General features: G+C 33.3%; 1 protein-coding gene across 2 annotated transcripts in view; it reads right to left on the bottom strand.

Annotated features, from left to right (window-relative positions):
- Window positions 1-10,165, bottom strand: part of LOC107454981 (uncharacterized) — a 39,948-nt gene extending 29,783 nt beyond the window's left edge. For both annotated transcript variants that reach the window (XM_043049504.3, XM_016072367.4), the window contains exon 1: window positions 9,971-10,165. In XM_043049504.3, the coding sequence (XP_042905438.2) occupies window positions 9,971-10,019 (49 nt within the window). In that variant the 5' untranslated portion in view covers window positions 10,020-10,165. The remainder of the gene's footprint in view (window positions 1-9,970) is intronic.
- Window positions 10,166-17,144: the final 6,979 nt, after the last annotated feature.

The following is a 17,144-nucleotide window of genomic DNA, read 5'->3' as shown; positions in this document are numbered from 1 at the left end:
TTTTTTTGTCAACCTTACGTTTAAGTAATTAAAAAATTCCATCAAATGTGAAAAATTGCTATAAGTTTCAGAAATCATGCTAAGACATTTATCTTGATTTGTATCCAATAAATAGTTCATCTCATTGGAGCAACGGAGCATGAATCACAATATTCCTCTATGATTATGCAACAAACATTTTTATTGGTATAATTGCTTACGCTTTTCATTTCTGTTCTCTTTATCTTATTAATGTAGGTACTTTATTTGCGTCGCACTAGAGCTGCACAATGGGCTATTGGCTACGGTTTGGGAATCATCCCTGAGGATGATTCAAAGACATGCCATCGCATTTTTCATCCTCTGCAGAGGGGATGGCACCCCTGCTTTGGTAGCCCGACGACCTGCGTGCGAAGTCGAGCGCTTTACAGTAAGTCAGTTTAACGAGGACAGATACCGCGCACCCTCGGTCACTACGCAGGCTGATCAAAGTGGTCACCCATCCGCTTACTGACCGAAACCAGGGATGTTTGACTTCGGTGTTCTACTAGGAACAGTGTCTTTATGATCAGTCCACTTCTGGACTTTAATATTAAGTAAAACAGAAATAGGTGTTATCTGTCCAATGAGAGTTTCAATAAATAACTTGCAGATATTTTATTTATTCATCTTGTTAAGGATGTCAGTTTTTATACTTTAGATTAATTTGATTAAATATTAGTTATCAAATCTCAACTTATCACAAAATGCAAATATTTGTTAAAAATAAAGGGGCAATTGAGCCTCAAGATTGAAAACATCTTTCTATTTACCTTATTGTAGTTAGCAACAATGCGTTTAAATTTACTGTCAATAGCTTTTCCTTTACATCAATAACTGCGAAAAAGCATAAAAATAATTTCTACGAAATTTAAACATAGGGAGATGTAGTCATTTTTAAAGATAAGAGTTTAGGCTGCAATAATATATCATTTATATATTTTTATAATTAAAAGTATTTCGGTTAAACATCGAAAGAAAAAATTAAAGTCGAAAAACTTCTTCTCTGTAAAAGATTATTTAAGTACTTTGGCTGGAAACAACTTTCATTAAAAGAAAAAAGAAACAATCTTAATTTTTTTTTTATATTGGAAAATCAACGAAAAAAAAAAACGTTCGAAAATATTTGAGGTTAGTAAACTGTTTTTGGGCTATAAAAATCTTGAAATATCCTAGCTCAAGCCCATCTTTCACCTTTTTTGATAGCCAAAAACAAAAAACACCTTTATATTAAAAAAATATGGCATTTTTCATTGTGAGGAAAAAACTGAGGTTAAAGTTTAAAAAAAAAATTATCCAAAAATTACTAGAATAAAGCTTTTCAATTAATTACATAGTGTTAACATTTTCCTTTTCAATAACGCCAAAATTGGCTAAGATAGACGTATGAGCCTAGTGTATTAACTCTCGCCATCAGAGTAATCACCCTAGTAGTTGTCATTTCGCAGTGGTCACCCGAAAATACAAAGGTTTTCCCTAAGTGTACTACTTTACTGCCTTTCTAGAGAAGATATCTTTGTGATTACGTGCTTGATATGCTGTTTGTGTCATAGACTTTATTTAGCTTTGCAAACAATTGAGGGCTACATATGAGCCACCATCTGTAGTTACGATATTTCATTTAATTGAATCAAAATGGCTCCCAAATAGATTTCCAAAAAAACTGAAAAACTTAATTTAGTCATTTTTTTTTTAATTGAGAACCTTTCTGCAAAATATTTTCGTGAAAATAGTTGAAAAACGTTGGTAAATTTTTATTTTATTTCTGACACTTGGAATGAGCCTAAAATAACTAAAAACTAATGAGCACTGACTTTTTGATATCGGAATATTTAAGCACTTTTCTTGGCGGTAGGCGAAATACTTTTTTTTTCGAAATAGCGGCAGTGACAGCGATGGCTGTAATTTTTAATATAGAAAGATAACTTGGAAATTATTCAAGTGTCTTCAAAGAGCCATAATGGCTCAGGGTTGTTGTTGTTGTGGTTCATTTACGTCGCACTAGAGCTGCACAATGGGCTATTGGCGACTGTCAGGGAAACATCCCTGGGGATGATCCGAAGACATGCCATCACAATTTTGATCCTCTGCAGAGGGGATGGCACCCCCGCTTCGGTAGCCCGACGACCTGCACGCGAAGTAGAGTACTTTACGGTAGCACAGTTTAAACGAGGACCAATGCCGCACACCCTCGGTCCCTACGCAGGCTGATCCAAGTGGTCACCCACCCGCACACTGACTGTAGCCAGTGATGCTTGACTTCGGTAATCTGCTAGGAACCGTGTCTTGACGATCAGTCCACTGCGGGACATAATGGCTCAGGGGATAAAGCGTTCGCCTGCCAATGCGGCGAGCCGGGTTCGAATCCCAGTTGATACGAATTCCGCATCCGGCTTGCACAGAGCACAGTGCTGACGTGAAATATCCTCAGTGGTAGACGGATCATGGGTTATAGTCCCCTTACCATCAGGTTAGCCGCGGGAGGTTCTCGTGGTCTTCCTCTCCATGTAATGCAAATGCGGGTTAGCTCCATCAAAAATTCTCCACGAAGGCAAATTTCTCCCAATACTCGATCCAAGAGTTCCCTTGTCTTCTGGATTGGGTTTAAAATTACAAGGCTACGGAGTTGAACATTAGTAGTTGTAAACCCATAAAATTGGGTCGGTTGTTCAACGACGGTTATAAAAGTTATAAAAAGTGTCTTCAAAATAAACATTTTAATTTAGTGCCTGAAAAAATTCTATATCAAAAACTTACCTTACACTTTGGGTCATTTAATTCTTAAACAAAAAATAATTGTTTGTATTTCTCAATCTAAGCTATTCTGGAATATCTAAAGTAATCTTTAATTGCAGAAGATTTAATAATTTACTGAAAATTATTCTCCATATATTCTGATGCTAGTTTCAGAAACTTCGTAATTATCGTTGATTGAAATCAATGCGTTAGAGAAGAGATAGTAAAGTGCAGAGAGAATAACACATTCACGGAAGGAGATCAAGTTAAAGGGAACTACTTTGGTCTTGTCTTTGAACTCTTGAGTAATTAGAAACAGATACTTCATCCGTTATTATGTTCAGATGATTTACTTGAATAAATTAACTTCTGATAGCGATAAAATTTATTCACTATAACAAAAATATAAATATGAAAATTACATTATTCAATAACACCTAAAAATAAAACAGGATTGTGTAGCTTACGTGGCTAAATATGTTTTATTAATATACGCACATTTTTATTCATGCATGTATGTCATGTATGCTTCACTTCTAAGCAATATTAAATTTTGTTTGTCATATTACGTAGCTAATCTGTCACGTTGTGTTACGTAGCTTCTACTAAGCTGATACTTAGCTTAGTTAAGTAATTATGTTGCCATAAGCATATTACGATGTAAAGCTCTGTGACTTTTCAAGCAATGTATGTTATATTACGCTGCTGAGCAAGCGATGTATGTTATATTGCGCTGCTGAGCAAGCGATGTATGTTATATTACGCTGCTGAGCAAGCGATGTATGTTATATTACGCTGCTGAGCAAGCGATGTATGTTATATTACGCTGCTGAGCAAGCGATGTATGTTATATTACGCTGCTGAGCAAGCGATGTATGTTATATTACGCTGCTGAGCAAGCGATGTATGTTATATTACGCTGCTGAGCAAGCTATGTATGTTATATTACGCTGCTGAGCAAGCTATGTATGTTATATTACGCTGCTGAGCAAGCTATGTATGTTATATTACGTTGCTGAGCAAGCGATATATGTTATATTACGCTGCTGAGAAAGCGATGTATGTTATATTACGTTGCTGAGCAAGCGATGTATGTTATATTACGTTGCTGAGCAAGCGATGTATGTTATATTACGTTGCTGAGCAAGCGATGTATGTTATATTACGTTGCTGAGCAAGCGATGTATGTTATATTACGTTGCTGAGCAAGCGATGTATGTTATATTACGTTGCTGAACAAGCTATGTATGTTATATTACGTTGCTGAGCAAGCTATGTATCTCATATTTTGTTGCTAAAAAAGCTGTGCATGTAACTTACTTTGAGATTTTATTTCAAACCCGATTAATTTTTTTATTCATCTTTTTTGAGTTTTTCATTTATTTTCATCCGTTTTCTGAACTCTCTGTTTCTCTGATTTCATGCCTTCACGAGTTGTTTCATGTTTATGTATGGATGTTTTATGTTTCATACATGTCTTTCCAAAATTTTACCGGCAAATCCAAACGGGTGATAAAGGGCATTAAGAGGATGAAAATTTTTCAATAGAACATGGAGTCGCAAACCACGTTGAGGGTGAAATCTGAGATAAATATAAGCAGGCTCTGAATCTAGAGAAGAGGAAAAATGAAGGTCGAATAGTCTGAATTGTCATCGCTTCGGCAGACTTCAAAACACTCTGGCATCTTTGTTTTTACGATGTTGCAGACTGACTTTGAATAACCCTTGTAATAACATAGCTAGCTACCAACTTCTACGATCACAGAGATATTTTTATTAATAGTAGCAACGTGTTTAACTGTAAATTTTTGGTTTTTAAATCAAAGAAAATTTTTTACTAATTATGAAATCAATAATTCAAACATATTTTAATAAGACCTATTAGTTATAGTACTGTTATGCTTTTAAGTAACGAAATAGCTAGATTTAAAGAAAAATAATAAACTTCATGTTTTAACCATTGCTTTATTAGCAGGTCGTGAAATCTTTCCCATCGACCATACAAGTTCGTGATCTGAGATTCCCTGATGCATACCAATTTTTCGTCCTTTTGATTCTTTTTATCTCCTCTAAATTTGCTGGATGAGTTTTGGAACATTCTACATATTGTCAAGCTTGCCAAGTTTCTCATGATTACATTAAAATACCTATTTTTAGGATTATTTAAATGTTGACAATAATATTACGAAGTCAAAATCAAGATAAATGAAATAATCAGTTCAAATGCTCACGGACAGCCAGCTCTTACTAAATGCGCGTGAGTTGTTATTAAAAAGGAAGTAGTTTACTTTTGGAGGACCTCTAAAGACTAAGTTTTTTTTTACATAAATATTTGTAAATAAATATTTAAAATTGAAAATCTACAAGCATTTCACCCTTGGTGGTTTTTTAAGGCTGGCTGGAATGTATTAGGGTTCCCACACTTTTTCTAAACCAAACCTTCAACCTACCAAAAACCTTCATTGTACCAAACTAAAGTTAAATTTTTTAATGTTTCATGATTTACTATTGTAATTAAAAATATTTACTAAGAACAAGACTTTTACTATGCATTATGTTTTGTATAATATATCGTCAGATTGCATCGCTAATGTTGCAAGGGCAAAATTTTGTTTACATGCGATAATAAATTTAGAATAAGTGTAAAAATATTTTTCCTTGTCTATGTTCAATGAAACAAACATTCTTATACCATAAGTACATCTCTATCAAGTATTTATTAAATTATTGATTAAGGTTTTATTTTACTGTAAACTAATACGTATTTCACAAGGATTTTTGCATTAGCCACTGGTTTAATAAGCAAAGTTATATTTTCTCAAAAGCACATTTAAAAAATAAAATTTTGCTGCTGCCTAAAGTAGTTTTTGCACAACTTAACTTCGTATAATTCTACGCGGGAGACCTTTGGAATATTAAACAGCTAAACGTAACAGAAAAATGCTCAAAATTTAAAAAGTTAGTAATTATAAAATGTTTTACGTCAGAGTTTAAAGTAAAAAAAAATGCATAGTTACATTGCACGCATGCTACATTCTGAATAGTGAACTAATTATTTGAAAACCTAACTAATGCTCAAAAATAAAATAGTGTTTAATTTCAGGAGAAGATTTTATGTAAATGCGGATTGAATATATAATTGCTGTGAAAATTTTACAAGATGAATTGTGTTTTCAAGTTTGATTAGTTTAATTAAATTTGTGCTTTTCGGAGGAAAAAAAATTTTTTGAAAAGGTTAAATTTTAGAAAGCAATATAACGTCTTGTGAGGTGTTTATTTTGTTAAATCGGTTATAACAAATCTTACAAAAAATTATAAGCTACGAACTTAAATTTTTAATTTTAACTATTTAATAAAATTTTTCATTTTAAACAGAATCTGAATTTGTTTGAGTTTAAAGCCCTTCTCTTTCTGTCAAATTTCTCTTATCTGTCAAATTTTTCAGGAAAATATTGTAGTGGGAGTTTATTTACCACGAAAAAGATGAACCCAAGTAAAAGAGAACCATCAATATTACGCAAAAATACGTATATTTCACCTCCAAATTTTACGAACTATTCGTAAAATTTATGTGAAACTGAAACGTCGAATTATAGCAAAAATTGACTATTAAAAAACGTAAAATATTGCGTAAACAAATTCGTTTCTTTTACGAATATTTTACCAATAACTTTTTACTAGAATAGAATGAGTGCTTTATTTTTATATAATATTTATGTCAACAATACATCGAAATTTGCGTAACTTAAAACGTTTAATTTTTCAAAAAAACGGATAATTTACGTAAAATATAACGTAAACAAATTCGTTTATTTTAAGAATATTTTACCAATCACTTTTTACTAATGAAAGAATAAGTTATTTTTACATATTATTTACGTCGACAGTACGGCAAAATGTACGCGAGTTGAAATGTGTCAAATTATAGAAGAAATTGGTTATCCAAAAAAACAGAAAATTTGGGTAAATGAACTCGAACCGAAATTTACCAAAATTTAAATTCTAAATTTGGTTTGGCAATGGAACGTAAAACACACAATTATTTTTATTAAAAAAATAGTAAATATTCTTTCGTCAAACTTATCATGAAATATACAAAAGCAATCTTACTGAAGGGTAGTTTGCAAAATCCATTCCATTAATACGTAAAATTTACGTATAAGGAGTATTGACTTTTCCAATTTCCTAAAAATTTACTTTTAATAACGTTTTGAGTATTTCATTCTTTAGAGTGTCAGCAGTTTTTTGGCATTTACCCGTTCCTATTTATCAATATTAAAATTTAGTAGTAAAAAATACTGTTCAGCAGGTATAAAAAATGTAGTTTGGGTAATATACAGTAAAGTTTGCCTTTTGATGAAATGGATCGGGTTCGAATCCCAGCGATGGCTGATCGTTACGAATTCCGCATACTGATTGCACCGACCACAGTGCTGACGTAAAATATTATCAGTGGTTGACGGAACATGGGTTAGAGTCCCCTTGCCGTTGGGCTAACCGTGGGAGGCTTTCGTGGTTTTCTTTTCCATTTAACGCAAATGCGGGTTAGTTGCATCAAAATTCTTCCACGAAAGCAAATTTCTCTCGATACTTGATCCAGGAGTTCCCTTGTCTTCTGGATTGGTTACAAGCTTACGGAGTTGAACATTTGTCGTTAATCCAAAATTGGGTTGATAAACTTGATATAAATTAGTGGAAGAAGAAATAAAAAGTGTCACCAAAAACGGTGTTAACTACTTAACACAAAACTGAAAGTTCCTGGCCTAATGAAGCACAAAGAACAGTACTTCATGTAAAGAAGCTTTTTCGGCACAAAATATTTATAATTACAGTAAGTCATTTTTAAGAGACAATATTAAAGAAACATTAATGCACATAGGCAATAATTCTTGAAATAAAATAAGTTTGTAAAAATTAACTAGTACAGAGGGAAAATTTAAGACAAAGTCAAACTAGTCGTAACAGAACTAGATAGAAATTACACATAAAATTTAATACAGTTTACAGAGGCTAAAAATTATAATATCGCTCTTGCACAACTAAATACAAATCTGCAAGAAAAAATTCTGGAAAATCTGCAATAAGAATTAGTGGTTGAGATTTCTAATTTACCCGCCTCAAAGAGTAAGGTCTAGTTGTGATTGCATTGTAAAAATATGTCATGTATTTTAAGAATTTCGATTCAACGCAAACATTTGACTGTTTCCATATAATTAGGGCATCCTGTTTATCAAGTGAGTGTTGTGTTATGTATAATATATAATTCCAATCATATCAAAATTTATTTAGGCCGTTCAATTTTAAATTTACCAACTGTAGATTCGAAGATTCAAGAGGACTACATTATATATTTGCAGATTGCTGATAAAATTCAATATCTTTACAAATTCAAGAGATCTATATATATATATATATTAACAGATTCAGGATAAAACGCAATGTTTTTAGAGATATGAGAGACGTGCAATATATTTGATAAAAAGTAAGCAAAATATCAACAACAAAAATTTGTATAAATTTCATCGCTTAGTTTTGAAACATTGGAAACCAAGTTATATTGTTTATTAGAACTTCTAAAAATAAAATTTTTCCCAATTTACAAAATATTGACGTCGCTCTATTCAACAAACTTATTACAGCAGCTGCAATAATCTGCCCTAAAAATGGTTCTTAGTTTGAGTTGTTATTTGTGAAAGTCCATTTGAAGCTAAAAAGTCGTTGATTGTTTTACGATTTTAGTCATTATTACCACATTGAGGTTTCATTCAACTATAGTGTTAAAAACATCACACAAATTGATTTACCGTTGTCGAGATTTTATTAAAACCTTTACCCTCAACTTTTTCCCTTTTCCAAATGGATTTATTTCATTTTCAAAATTAATGGCACAGTTAAAAAATATTTTAGAATGTGAACAGTGTTTTGAAAAGAAATTTATACATTTATTTTAAATATAATTTGTTGAAATTTATATTTGTGTTTCGGTAAATTACAAGACAATGCATTTGGATTAAAAAACATTTCAGTAAAATATTATAAGTTTAAATAAAAATGAAGCTTCTACTGTAATAATTTGCAAGTTATTCAAAGTTTGTAAACTGTATTTTTTTAGGAAAATTAAATATAGTCTTCCCATTATTTAAAAACACTGAATTGAGGTAACATTTAATTCATGAAAACTTTTAAGAGCAACTTTTATTTGCTGTAATTGAAATTTAGCAAATAAATCTATATTGCAGTATTTTTTTATGCAAATTAAGTAACTATAACTAGGTAAAGTGTAAATGGTAAGGTAGGTGAGTAGAAACCTAGTTAACGGTACAGCAAAGTTGCGATATTATTTTATAAACATCAAAATATTTCTGTAAGATTATATTGTTTTATTAATGTTATATTATTTCTTTACGCTAAAAATGAGGATAAACTATTATGCAAATCGATGTATATCGACTATTAGAATTGTACTTAATCTAAGTAAAATGGTTTTTAAAGCTAAAAGAGTCATAAAATTTGCATAATATTTATATACTTTGATATAAATGTAATTAGAGCTCAAAAATTACAAGATGTTAAATATTTTTAAACAATTTAAAAAAACCTTTAAAAGCCAGCGAAAGTGTCAAAATTTGCTAAAACATATACTAGAAGTCTGGTATATATATACACCCAAAGTCACCGGATATACCGGTCCGGAATCCGGCGACTATATCCGGTTTGGTATACACCGGTCCGGAAATATACCAAAGTCAATTAGAGTTCACAGTATATTAGAAAAGCATATGTAAATTAAAAAGCATTATACAGTTTACAGTTGGCTAAGTTAAAAACATTTTATTCCGCTATATATATTTAGATATAGATGTTTTCTATTTGAAAAATACTTTGTAATCAAAATTGTTTTTAAATGAAAAGAATGAGATTCAGGAAAATATTTTAAATTTCTTTTGCTAAATATTTCTATCTAAAAACTATTTAATGCACATTATAAAACTAGATCATTTTTCACGATTTATTATTTTTCATGATTTATTCAGGATTTGAAGTTCAATTATCATTTTTCATGATAATTGAACTTTTAGGGCAAATTATTGCTCTTAAAGTTTAGTTAAGCAATCATTATGGTTATAAACGTACATTAAAATGAAAATTACTATATTTTAGGTTAATATATAATTTATAAACATTTGTAGATAATAATTTTAAATATATAACTTACAAATAACCACAAGCGCAATAAACAGAATACAGCTTCGTTGATTGCTCATGTTGCAGAGATATTTTATTAAAATCTTTTAAAATTCTTTAGTTAAAATCTTAGCAATCATAAAATTCGATAAACATTCGATAAAACCACCACTGATCTACACTCGAATTTCATGCCACGCATGATGTGGAAACTTCCATCAATTTTAGCTTTTGTGAGTTGAGTTGTTGATGATGGTAATCATAATCATCATCGATATCTATCTGGGCGCCTGAGGCCATGAATTGATGATAAGAAGGTAGGCACTTTATTTACGTCACACTAGAGCTGCACAACGGGCTATTGGCGAAGGTCTGGGAAACATCCCTGAGGATGATCCGAAGTCATGTCATCGCAATTTTGATCCTCTGCAGAGGGGATCACTCCCATGCCTAAGTAGCCCGACGACGTGTGCGAAAAGTCGAGCACTTTGCGTTAGAACAGTTTAACGATGATCGATACCGCACACCTTCGGTCCCTACGCAGGCTGATCAAAATGGTCACTCACCTGTTTACTGACTGCAGCTAGCGATGTTTGTCTTCGCTGTTCTACTGGGAATCGTGTCTTTATGATCAATCCACTGCGGGACTGATGATAATGAAGACGAGTTGATTTATTTATAGGTAGGTTCTTTATTTACGTGGTACTAGAGATGCACATTGGGCTTTTGGCGATGGTCTGGGAGGCATCCCTGAGGCTGATCCGAAGACATAGCATTTCAATTTTGAAACTCTGCAGAGGGAATCTCATTTGTGAGACCACTTCCTTAATTTAGACATAGAGCTGAAGGGAAATGAAATTTTTTCCAGTTACCTGTACTCATGTTACCGCTCAGCTACCGACCACAGTACTTTCAATTCCCCAAATTTTGCGAGCTTGTATATCGCATGTACTTGGTGGGTCTTAGTGGAGTCAAGGCTTGAACCCTGGCCCCTTTAGACCGAAGTTCAATGCTCTAACCACTGGACAACTAGGATGCATTTATTAATTGGTACACATACATGCAGGCATGTCTGCTTAATTACATAGGTACAGTTTATAAGCCTTTGACAAATAGTATGATTCAGAGAAGGACAGCATGAAGTTACATTCAGGGTTACGGCGGGATTCGAACCCGCTACCTCCATTCTATAGAGAGTTTGGCGGGTGATACCGTTTAGCCAGAGAGGCTACAAAATGAGTTTAGTTGATGATGGTGAAGGGGATCTGTGCTACTAGCTTCTATTCTCTGTGCTTCGAGAGATAAGATCCCCTCTGCAGGGGATCAAAATTGTGATGGCATGTCTCTGGATCACCCTTAGGGATGTTTCCCAGACTGTCGCTGTCCCGCAGTGGACTGATCGTTAAGACACGGTTCCCAGCAGATCACCGAAGTCAAGCATCACTTGCTACGGTCAGTGTGCGGGTGGGTGACCACTTGGATAAATCTGCGTAGGGACCGAGGGTGTGCGGTATTGGTCCTCGTTAAACTGTGCTACCGTAAAGTGCTCGACTTCGCGCGCAGGTCGTCGGGCTACCGAAGCGGGGGTGCCATCCCCTCCGCAGAGGATCAAAATTGTGATGGCATGTCTTCGGATCATCCTCAGGGATGTTTCCCAGACCGTCGCCAATAGCCCATTGTGCAGCTCTAGTGCGACGTAAGTTAACAACAACAACAACAACCCAGACTGTCGCTATTAGCCCATTGTGCAGCTCTAGTGCAACGTAAATGAACAACAACAGCTTGAGAGATAAGTTGACATTTAAGGTTTGGGTTGAGTTAGTGATGATAAGGAATTAGGATGAGTTGAGGATGATGAGGATCTGTGTTACTCGCTTTTATCCTCTGTGCTTTGAGCAGGAAGGAAGTGAAGCTGCGAGGTGATCATGGAAAAGTAAAGCTGATTCGGTGCATCGATTGTAACCTAGAACATTAAAGATAATGAGGAATTGAAGTACGAGGGTGGAAAATAAGTAAAGGTTGCATAGTTTGCAATTTTCAGAGATTGTAGAAAAACGAAACAAAATATGTGTTCTTTTGGAGAGACGCAGGAACACCAAGGCTTCACCTGTCATAAATAAAACATTGTTAGATTTCCTTAAAGGTAAGAAGTTGGAACTAGAATAGTTTAGTTAAGCTCAAAAAGAACACTCATTTTTTCAAAAGGTTTTCGTGTTCGTCGTAGCAGAAGAAAACCCCGAATGAGGCGCGCAGATCTTGTCTAAATAGATCAAACATTTTGCACTCAAAGAAGACTCTGGGGAATGACAATTGTCACAAACGGGAAGTTTGCAAGTTCGATCTGGTTCCAAACTGCAATTAATTGAATTGAGTTTTTTTCAGAGACTATATTATCATATTTTCGGTTTGGGGGTTGGCTAAGTGAGATTTTGTTAATTGAATGGAACCGTTTATGATGCTTCGAGTTGATACATGTATTATTGAGTTCGTGGTTTGAGTCTGAGCGTAATGAATATGAGACATCTTTGGGAGAGATAAAGGTCTAAAGGTTCGAGCTGCAGCTAATTTTGACAGCCTATGTGCGGTTTCATTGAAGGGTATATTGAAGTGACCCGGGATCCAAGCAGTAGAAAAGGTTTTTACGGTGGCACTTGCGGAAACAATGTTTTTTTTTGTAACAGGAGGATGCTATGAGGAGATTAATGGGTAGCCAAGGTGAGAGTAGTGATTGTGGATTAGCTGTTTGATAAAATTACATAATTGAAGGGATAGAGCGTTCACCTTCTAATTAGTTGAATAGGGTTCGAATCACAGCGATGGCTGGTCGATTGAAATTCCGCCTCCGGCTTGCACAGACCACAGTGCTGACGTAAAATATCCTCAGTGGTAAACGGATCATGGGTTAGAGTTCCCTTGCTGTCAGGCAAAACGTAGGAGGATATCGTTGTTTTCCTCTCCATTAACACAAATGCGGGTTAGTTCCATCAAAAAGTCCTCCACGAAGGCAAATTTCTCCCAATAATTGATCCAGAAGTTCCCTTGTCTGCTGGATCGGGTTCAAAATTACAAAGCTACGGAGTTGAACATTGGTAATCGTTAACCCGAAGAATTGGGTCGGCTGTTCAACGACGGTTATGAAATAAAATCAAATCCACCAGCATTGATGTTTTGCTCAGGTACTTCCAACTAATTGCCCTATGGACCCCGAGAAGTTGTCAAGTTCCGATTTTAACTCAGCACGCGTTTTATATAATCTTTTGCTTCGGATTTCATTATTTTATCAAAGTTTAGAAATGCAGGACAATCCCGCTGGTCAGAAGTGCGGTTTTTATTGCAGTGTTTGCAATATGAGTCTCAAGATCATGAGTCCGGATGTTTGGAGAAAAGACGTCCTCATTTTTGCATCTAGAATGGTTGTTTACAGAATTCTCGTGGTGATCAAAACCCCAGAAATTATTACATTGCGCGATAATATAGTGGAAGGCCTTGGTGTCCTGATATTGATACCAAATATAAATACAACAATCAACTAGACTAGATCGATGTGCAAGCATCAAACATACTCGAACCATTTGAAAACACTGGTGTTATTTTGCTTTCCCTTCCTAGTCACACATGCTCATAATATTTTTTATCCATTTTGCTAACTGTATTAAGGTAAAATAAAATAGTTATGAGTTATTTATTGAAACTATTATAACTCTTATTTCTGTTTTACTTAATATTAAAAAATTATTATGTCTATACTTAGGTATGCGTTAGAGGTCAATAACACGTAAGAAACTATAAAATAGCCAACATAAAAGCAAGTTAGCAAAATATAGCAACCTTCTCCTCACTGAAATGATATTTAAAAAAATGTGAAAAATCGATGGGAAGCTATTTTTATCCATATGATTTCCAGAAAATCCAATAATATTCGGTTATTGTCGCTGTTGTTGTTAATTTACGTCGCCCTAGAGCTGCACAATGGGCAATTGGCGACAGTCTGGGAAACATCCCGGATGATGATCCGAAGACATGCCATCACAATTTTGATCCTCTGCGGAGGGGATGGCACCCCCGCTTCGGTAGCCCGACGACCTGCGCGCGAAGTCGAGCACTTAACGGTAGCACAGTTTAACGAGGACCAATACCGCACACCCTCGGTCCCTACGCAGACTGATCCAAGTGGTCACCCACCCGCACACTGACCGTAGCCAGTGATGCTTGACTTCGGTGATCTGCTGAATATTCGGTTATAAATTCGATTATTTATAAGCCTAATTTCTTACAATTGGTAACATTTTGAAAATCTCATCCAGGGACCTCCCTGGCCGAGCGGTATCGTTCGCCAAAATCCCGCCGTAACTCTGGATATATTCTTTGTGATGTCCTTCTCTGTATTGTGCTATCTGTTCTTCTACTTGACAAAGGTTTATAAGCCCTAATTGAGCATACAAGCCTGCAAATGTATGTTGTACCAATGAACTAAACTCATCCACCTTCCCACAAAAATATAGTCTTTGAAATCAAATTAATTTTAGGCAATTAGCTAAAGGAATTTCTTCCCATAAACTAATCCCAACAATGTTTTGAAATTACATTATTAGAAAAAATGGTCCTATATCTAACTGGTGTATGGTTTGTCATTTTAAATCAACTTTATTTAACTCAAAATGTTAATTTGAGCAGCTTTTAATTTTTTAAACTACATTATTAGAAAAAATGGTCCTATATCTAACTGGTGTATGGTTTGTCATTTTAAATCAACTTTATTTAACTCAAAATGTTAATTTGAGCAGCTTTTAATTTTTTAAACTAATTTCCTAGCATTCAATTTTCGATATTCAATGACGATAGTTAGTTGTTTTCTTCTAAATCTTTTAATTACTCTTTAGTTTTAATTGTTTTTCAGTAAAGGTAAAAATATATCGAGAATAGTGCAATGCATAATAGGTAATGTTTTCGTTCCTAATTGGACACAAATCATTTTGAATAAATGTTCTATTCAATTTGGTGGTTAATTAAAGCTTTTTTGTTCATTGAAGAATGATAAAACGGAGTTTTTTTAAAAGAATTCATTGCAACAAGTATTTTATAGGGTAGGTAAATTATTATGAAAAAAGAGTGTTGGAATAAGTATAAGGTGTTTTTAGTGATTTTAATTTTTAAAAAATAAATTAAAAAATGTGGAAAAAAGGTGAGGTTAGTTATTTTAGTCTAAACCAAAATGTTAATTAGCATTTTTCTTACACTTTTTGCACTAAATTTCTTATCTCCTACTCAGCTTTTGACCCTGCATAGCGAAAGTCAATTTTTTATTAACAATTTTAGTTACATCTAGTTCCCATTAGTTTTTACTATTTCATGGAGAAAATAAAAATGCAGCAAGAATAGTTAGGAAATTTTTTTTTAAATTTCTCTTTGCTAGAGCATATTGAGTAATTGATCGCAAAACGTTAAATTGATGGTTTAAGAGATTAATTTAATTTTGAAAGCTTTTTCTGTCCGCTACAGACGTAACTGAAATTCAAGTTCTTCGTCTCTTTTTTCCTGATAAAATGTAATTTGTGTAAGGAAATTTATTAAAACGGTTATTCTATAGAGTGGATAAATTCTTTTATGATCTTTAACGTGAATATGCATCCAAAGCTTTTAGAATTTAAAATAATTGACTGTCGAAATCTCAATTTATGTAAAGTATAAAAATTTCTTATAGATGGTATTTTAATTTAATATTCGTTCAATAAAAATTGATTGATTCTTAAAAAAATAAATTTCACACCTACTTTTTGGGCATCTCGAATAACCACTTTTAAGCCCCCTAGAAATTGTTAACTAAATGCTTGAAACGTAATGTTTTTGTAAAATGAAAGAAAAAACAATAATATTTATAAGCCATTATTGAGAAATCAGATTATCAAACATGAAACAAAATTAAAAGTATTGTTTTAACTTTTAAAGGAAAGTTTAATATTCCTATAAAAAGAAATAAATAATTAAATAGTCCTATTACCGAAAAAAAGGAATCAAAATTAATTTGCAACGCAAAATAAAATAGACATCAAGAGTAATTTGTGTCAACATCAAGCATGAACCAAATAACGAAGCAAATATTGTTTTAGCTTTTAAAGGAATGATTAAATAATTCTTTTTCATAGTACAAAATATTTGTTTGGGAAAAGTTTAATAGATTGCTAATTTATACTCATGTAAATGGTAACTGAATTGTCGCTAATTTAAACGCTTTGTAGGCAAATGTCATTGAATTTATGAATTAGAAAGGTTGAAGACCACCGAGATACTAATAATATTAGAGTGAGGAGTATGCATATGAATAGAATGGGCTGTGACAACTGTTCTTAAATAACATGTTAGAGCTGTTAACCGATAATAAACCATAACAGTTATGAATATATGTTCCCATATCTATAGAGTTTTGAAATCTTTTAAAATAGAAGGAACAAATACTAGAACAGATACGTTTATCATCTCAAATTATTCCGAGCAACCGCCATCTGCGTTCATATTGTTTATAGCATATTAAATTACACGTGATCCTCTAAGAACATTTTGAGTGGTTAACCTATGCTAGTCTTAGTAACAGCTGCAACACGAAGTCTTTTGCAAACTATCTCCTAATACACGAAGAAAATATATTAATCTTTTTCATTACATTTGTTATTGTTTAAAGTACTCAAACCTGAATAAAAGATTAAACAAAGCAGAAAAGTTTAACAAATGAGCTTTTGATAATATATTCGTATAGTACTTTCGCTTAGTATTTTGTAACAGACGTTGGAGAGTAAAATGTTATTTTCATAACAGGTAAAATTTAATACCAGGTAAAAAAGAGGGGTTACCGAATATATTATTCATCTCTAGCAGTTAACTTACGCAGGGCAAACAATTGGATTCGAGCAAGGGTTTCCAAACTTTTCGAGCCTCCAAGATCAACTGGAGATCAAAAATCAAAGTTTAAAATATCTTAATCTATCCCTAAATTTTCACTTCTTTTTAATGTAAAATATTGATCCTAGCTTGTGTTAAAAACGTGTCTATAAAAGTTTGTTCTGCTTCAGCTCATAGAGGTAAAGGAACGGTGTTGTAGCACAAGAATGGTCTCCGCCAGACGGTTTTCCATCTTGTGCTAAATTTTTAGGAATAACAAAGTGTTTGTGAACATTTTGTTATTCCTAAAAATTCTTGTTTAATAAATGGAA

The sequence above is a fragment of the Parasteatoda tepidariorum genome, chromosome 12, assembly GCF_982258835.1.
Source record: "Parasteatoda tepidariorum strain Cologne lab strain chromosome 12, Ptep-v5.0, whole genome shotgun sequence".
In the NCBI taxonomy this organism is placed as follows: Eukaryota; Metazoa; Arthropoda; class Arachnida; order Araneae; family Theridiidae; genus Parasteatoda; species Parasteatoda tepidariorum.
The sequence above is the reverse complement of the archived record's forward strand: the minus strand, read 5'-3'. Positions and strand labels throughout refer to the sequence as shown.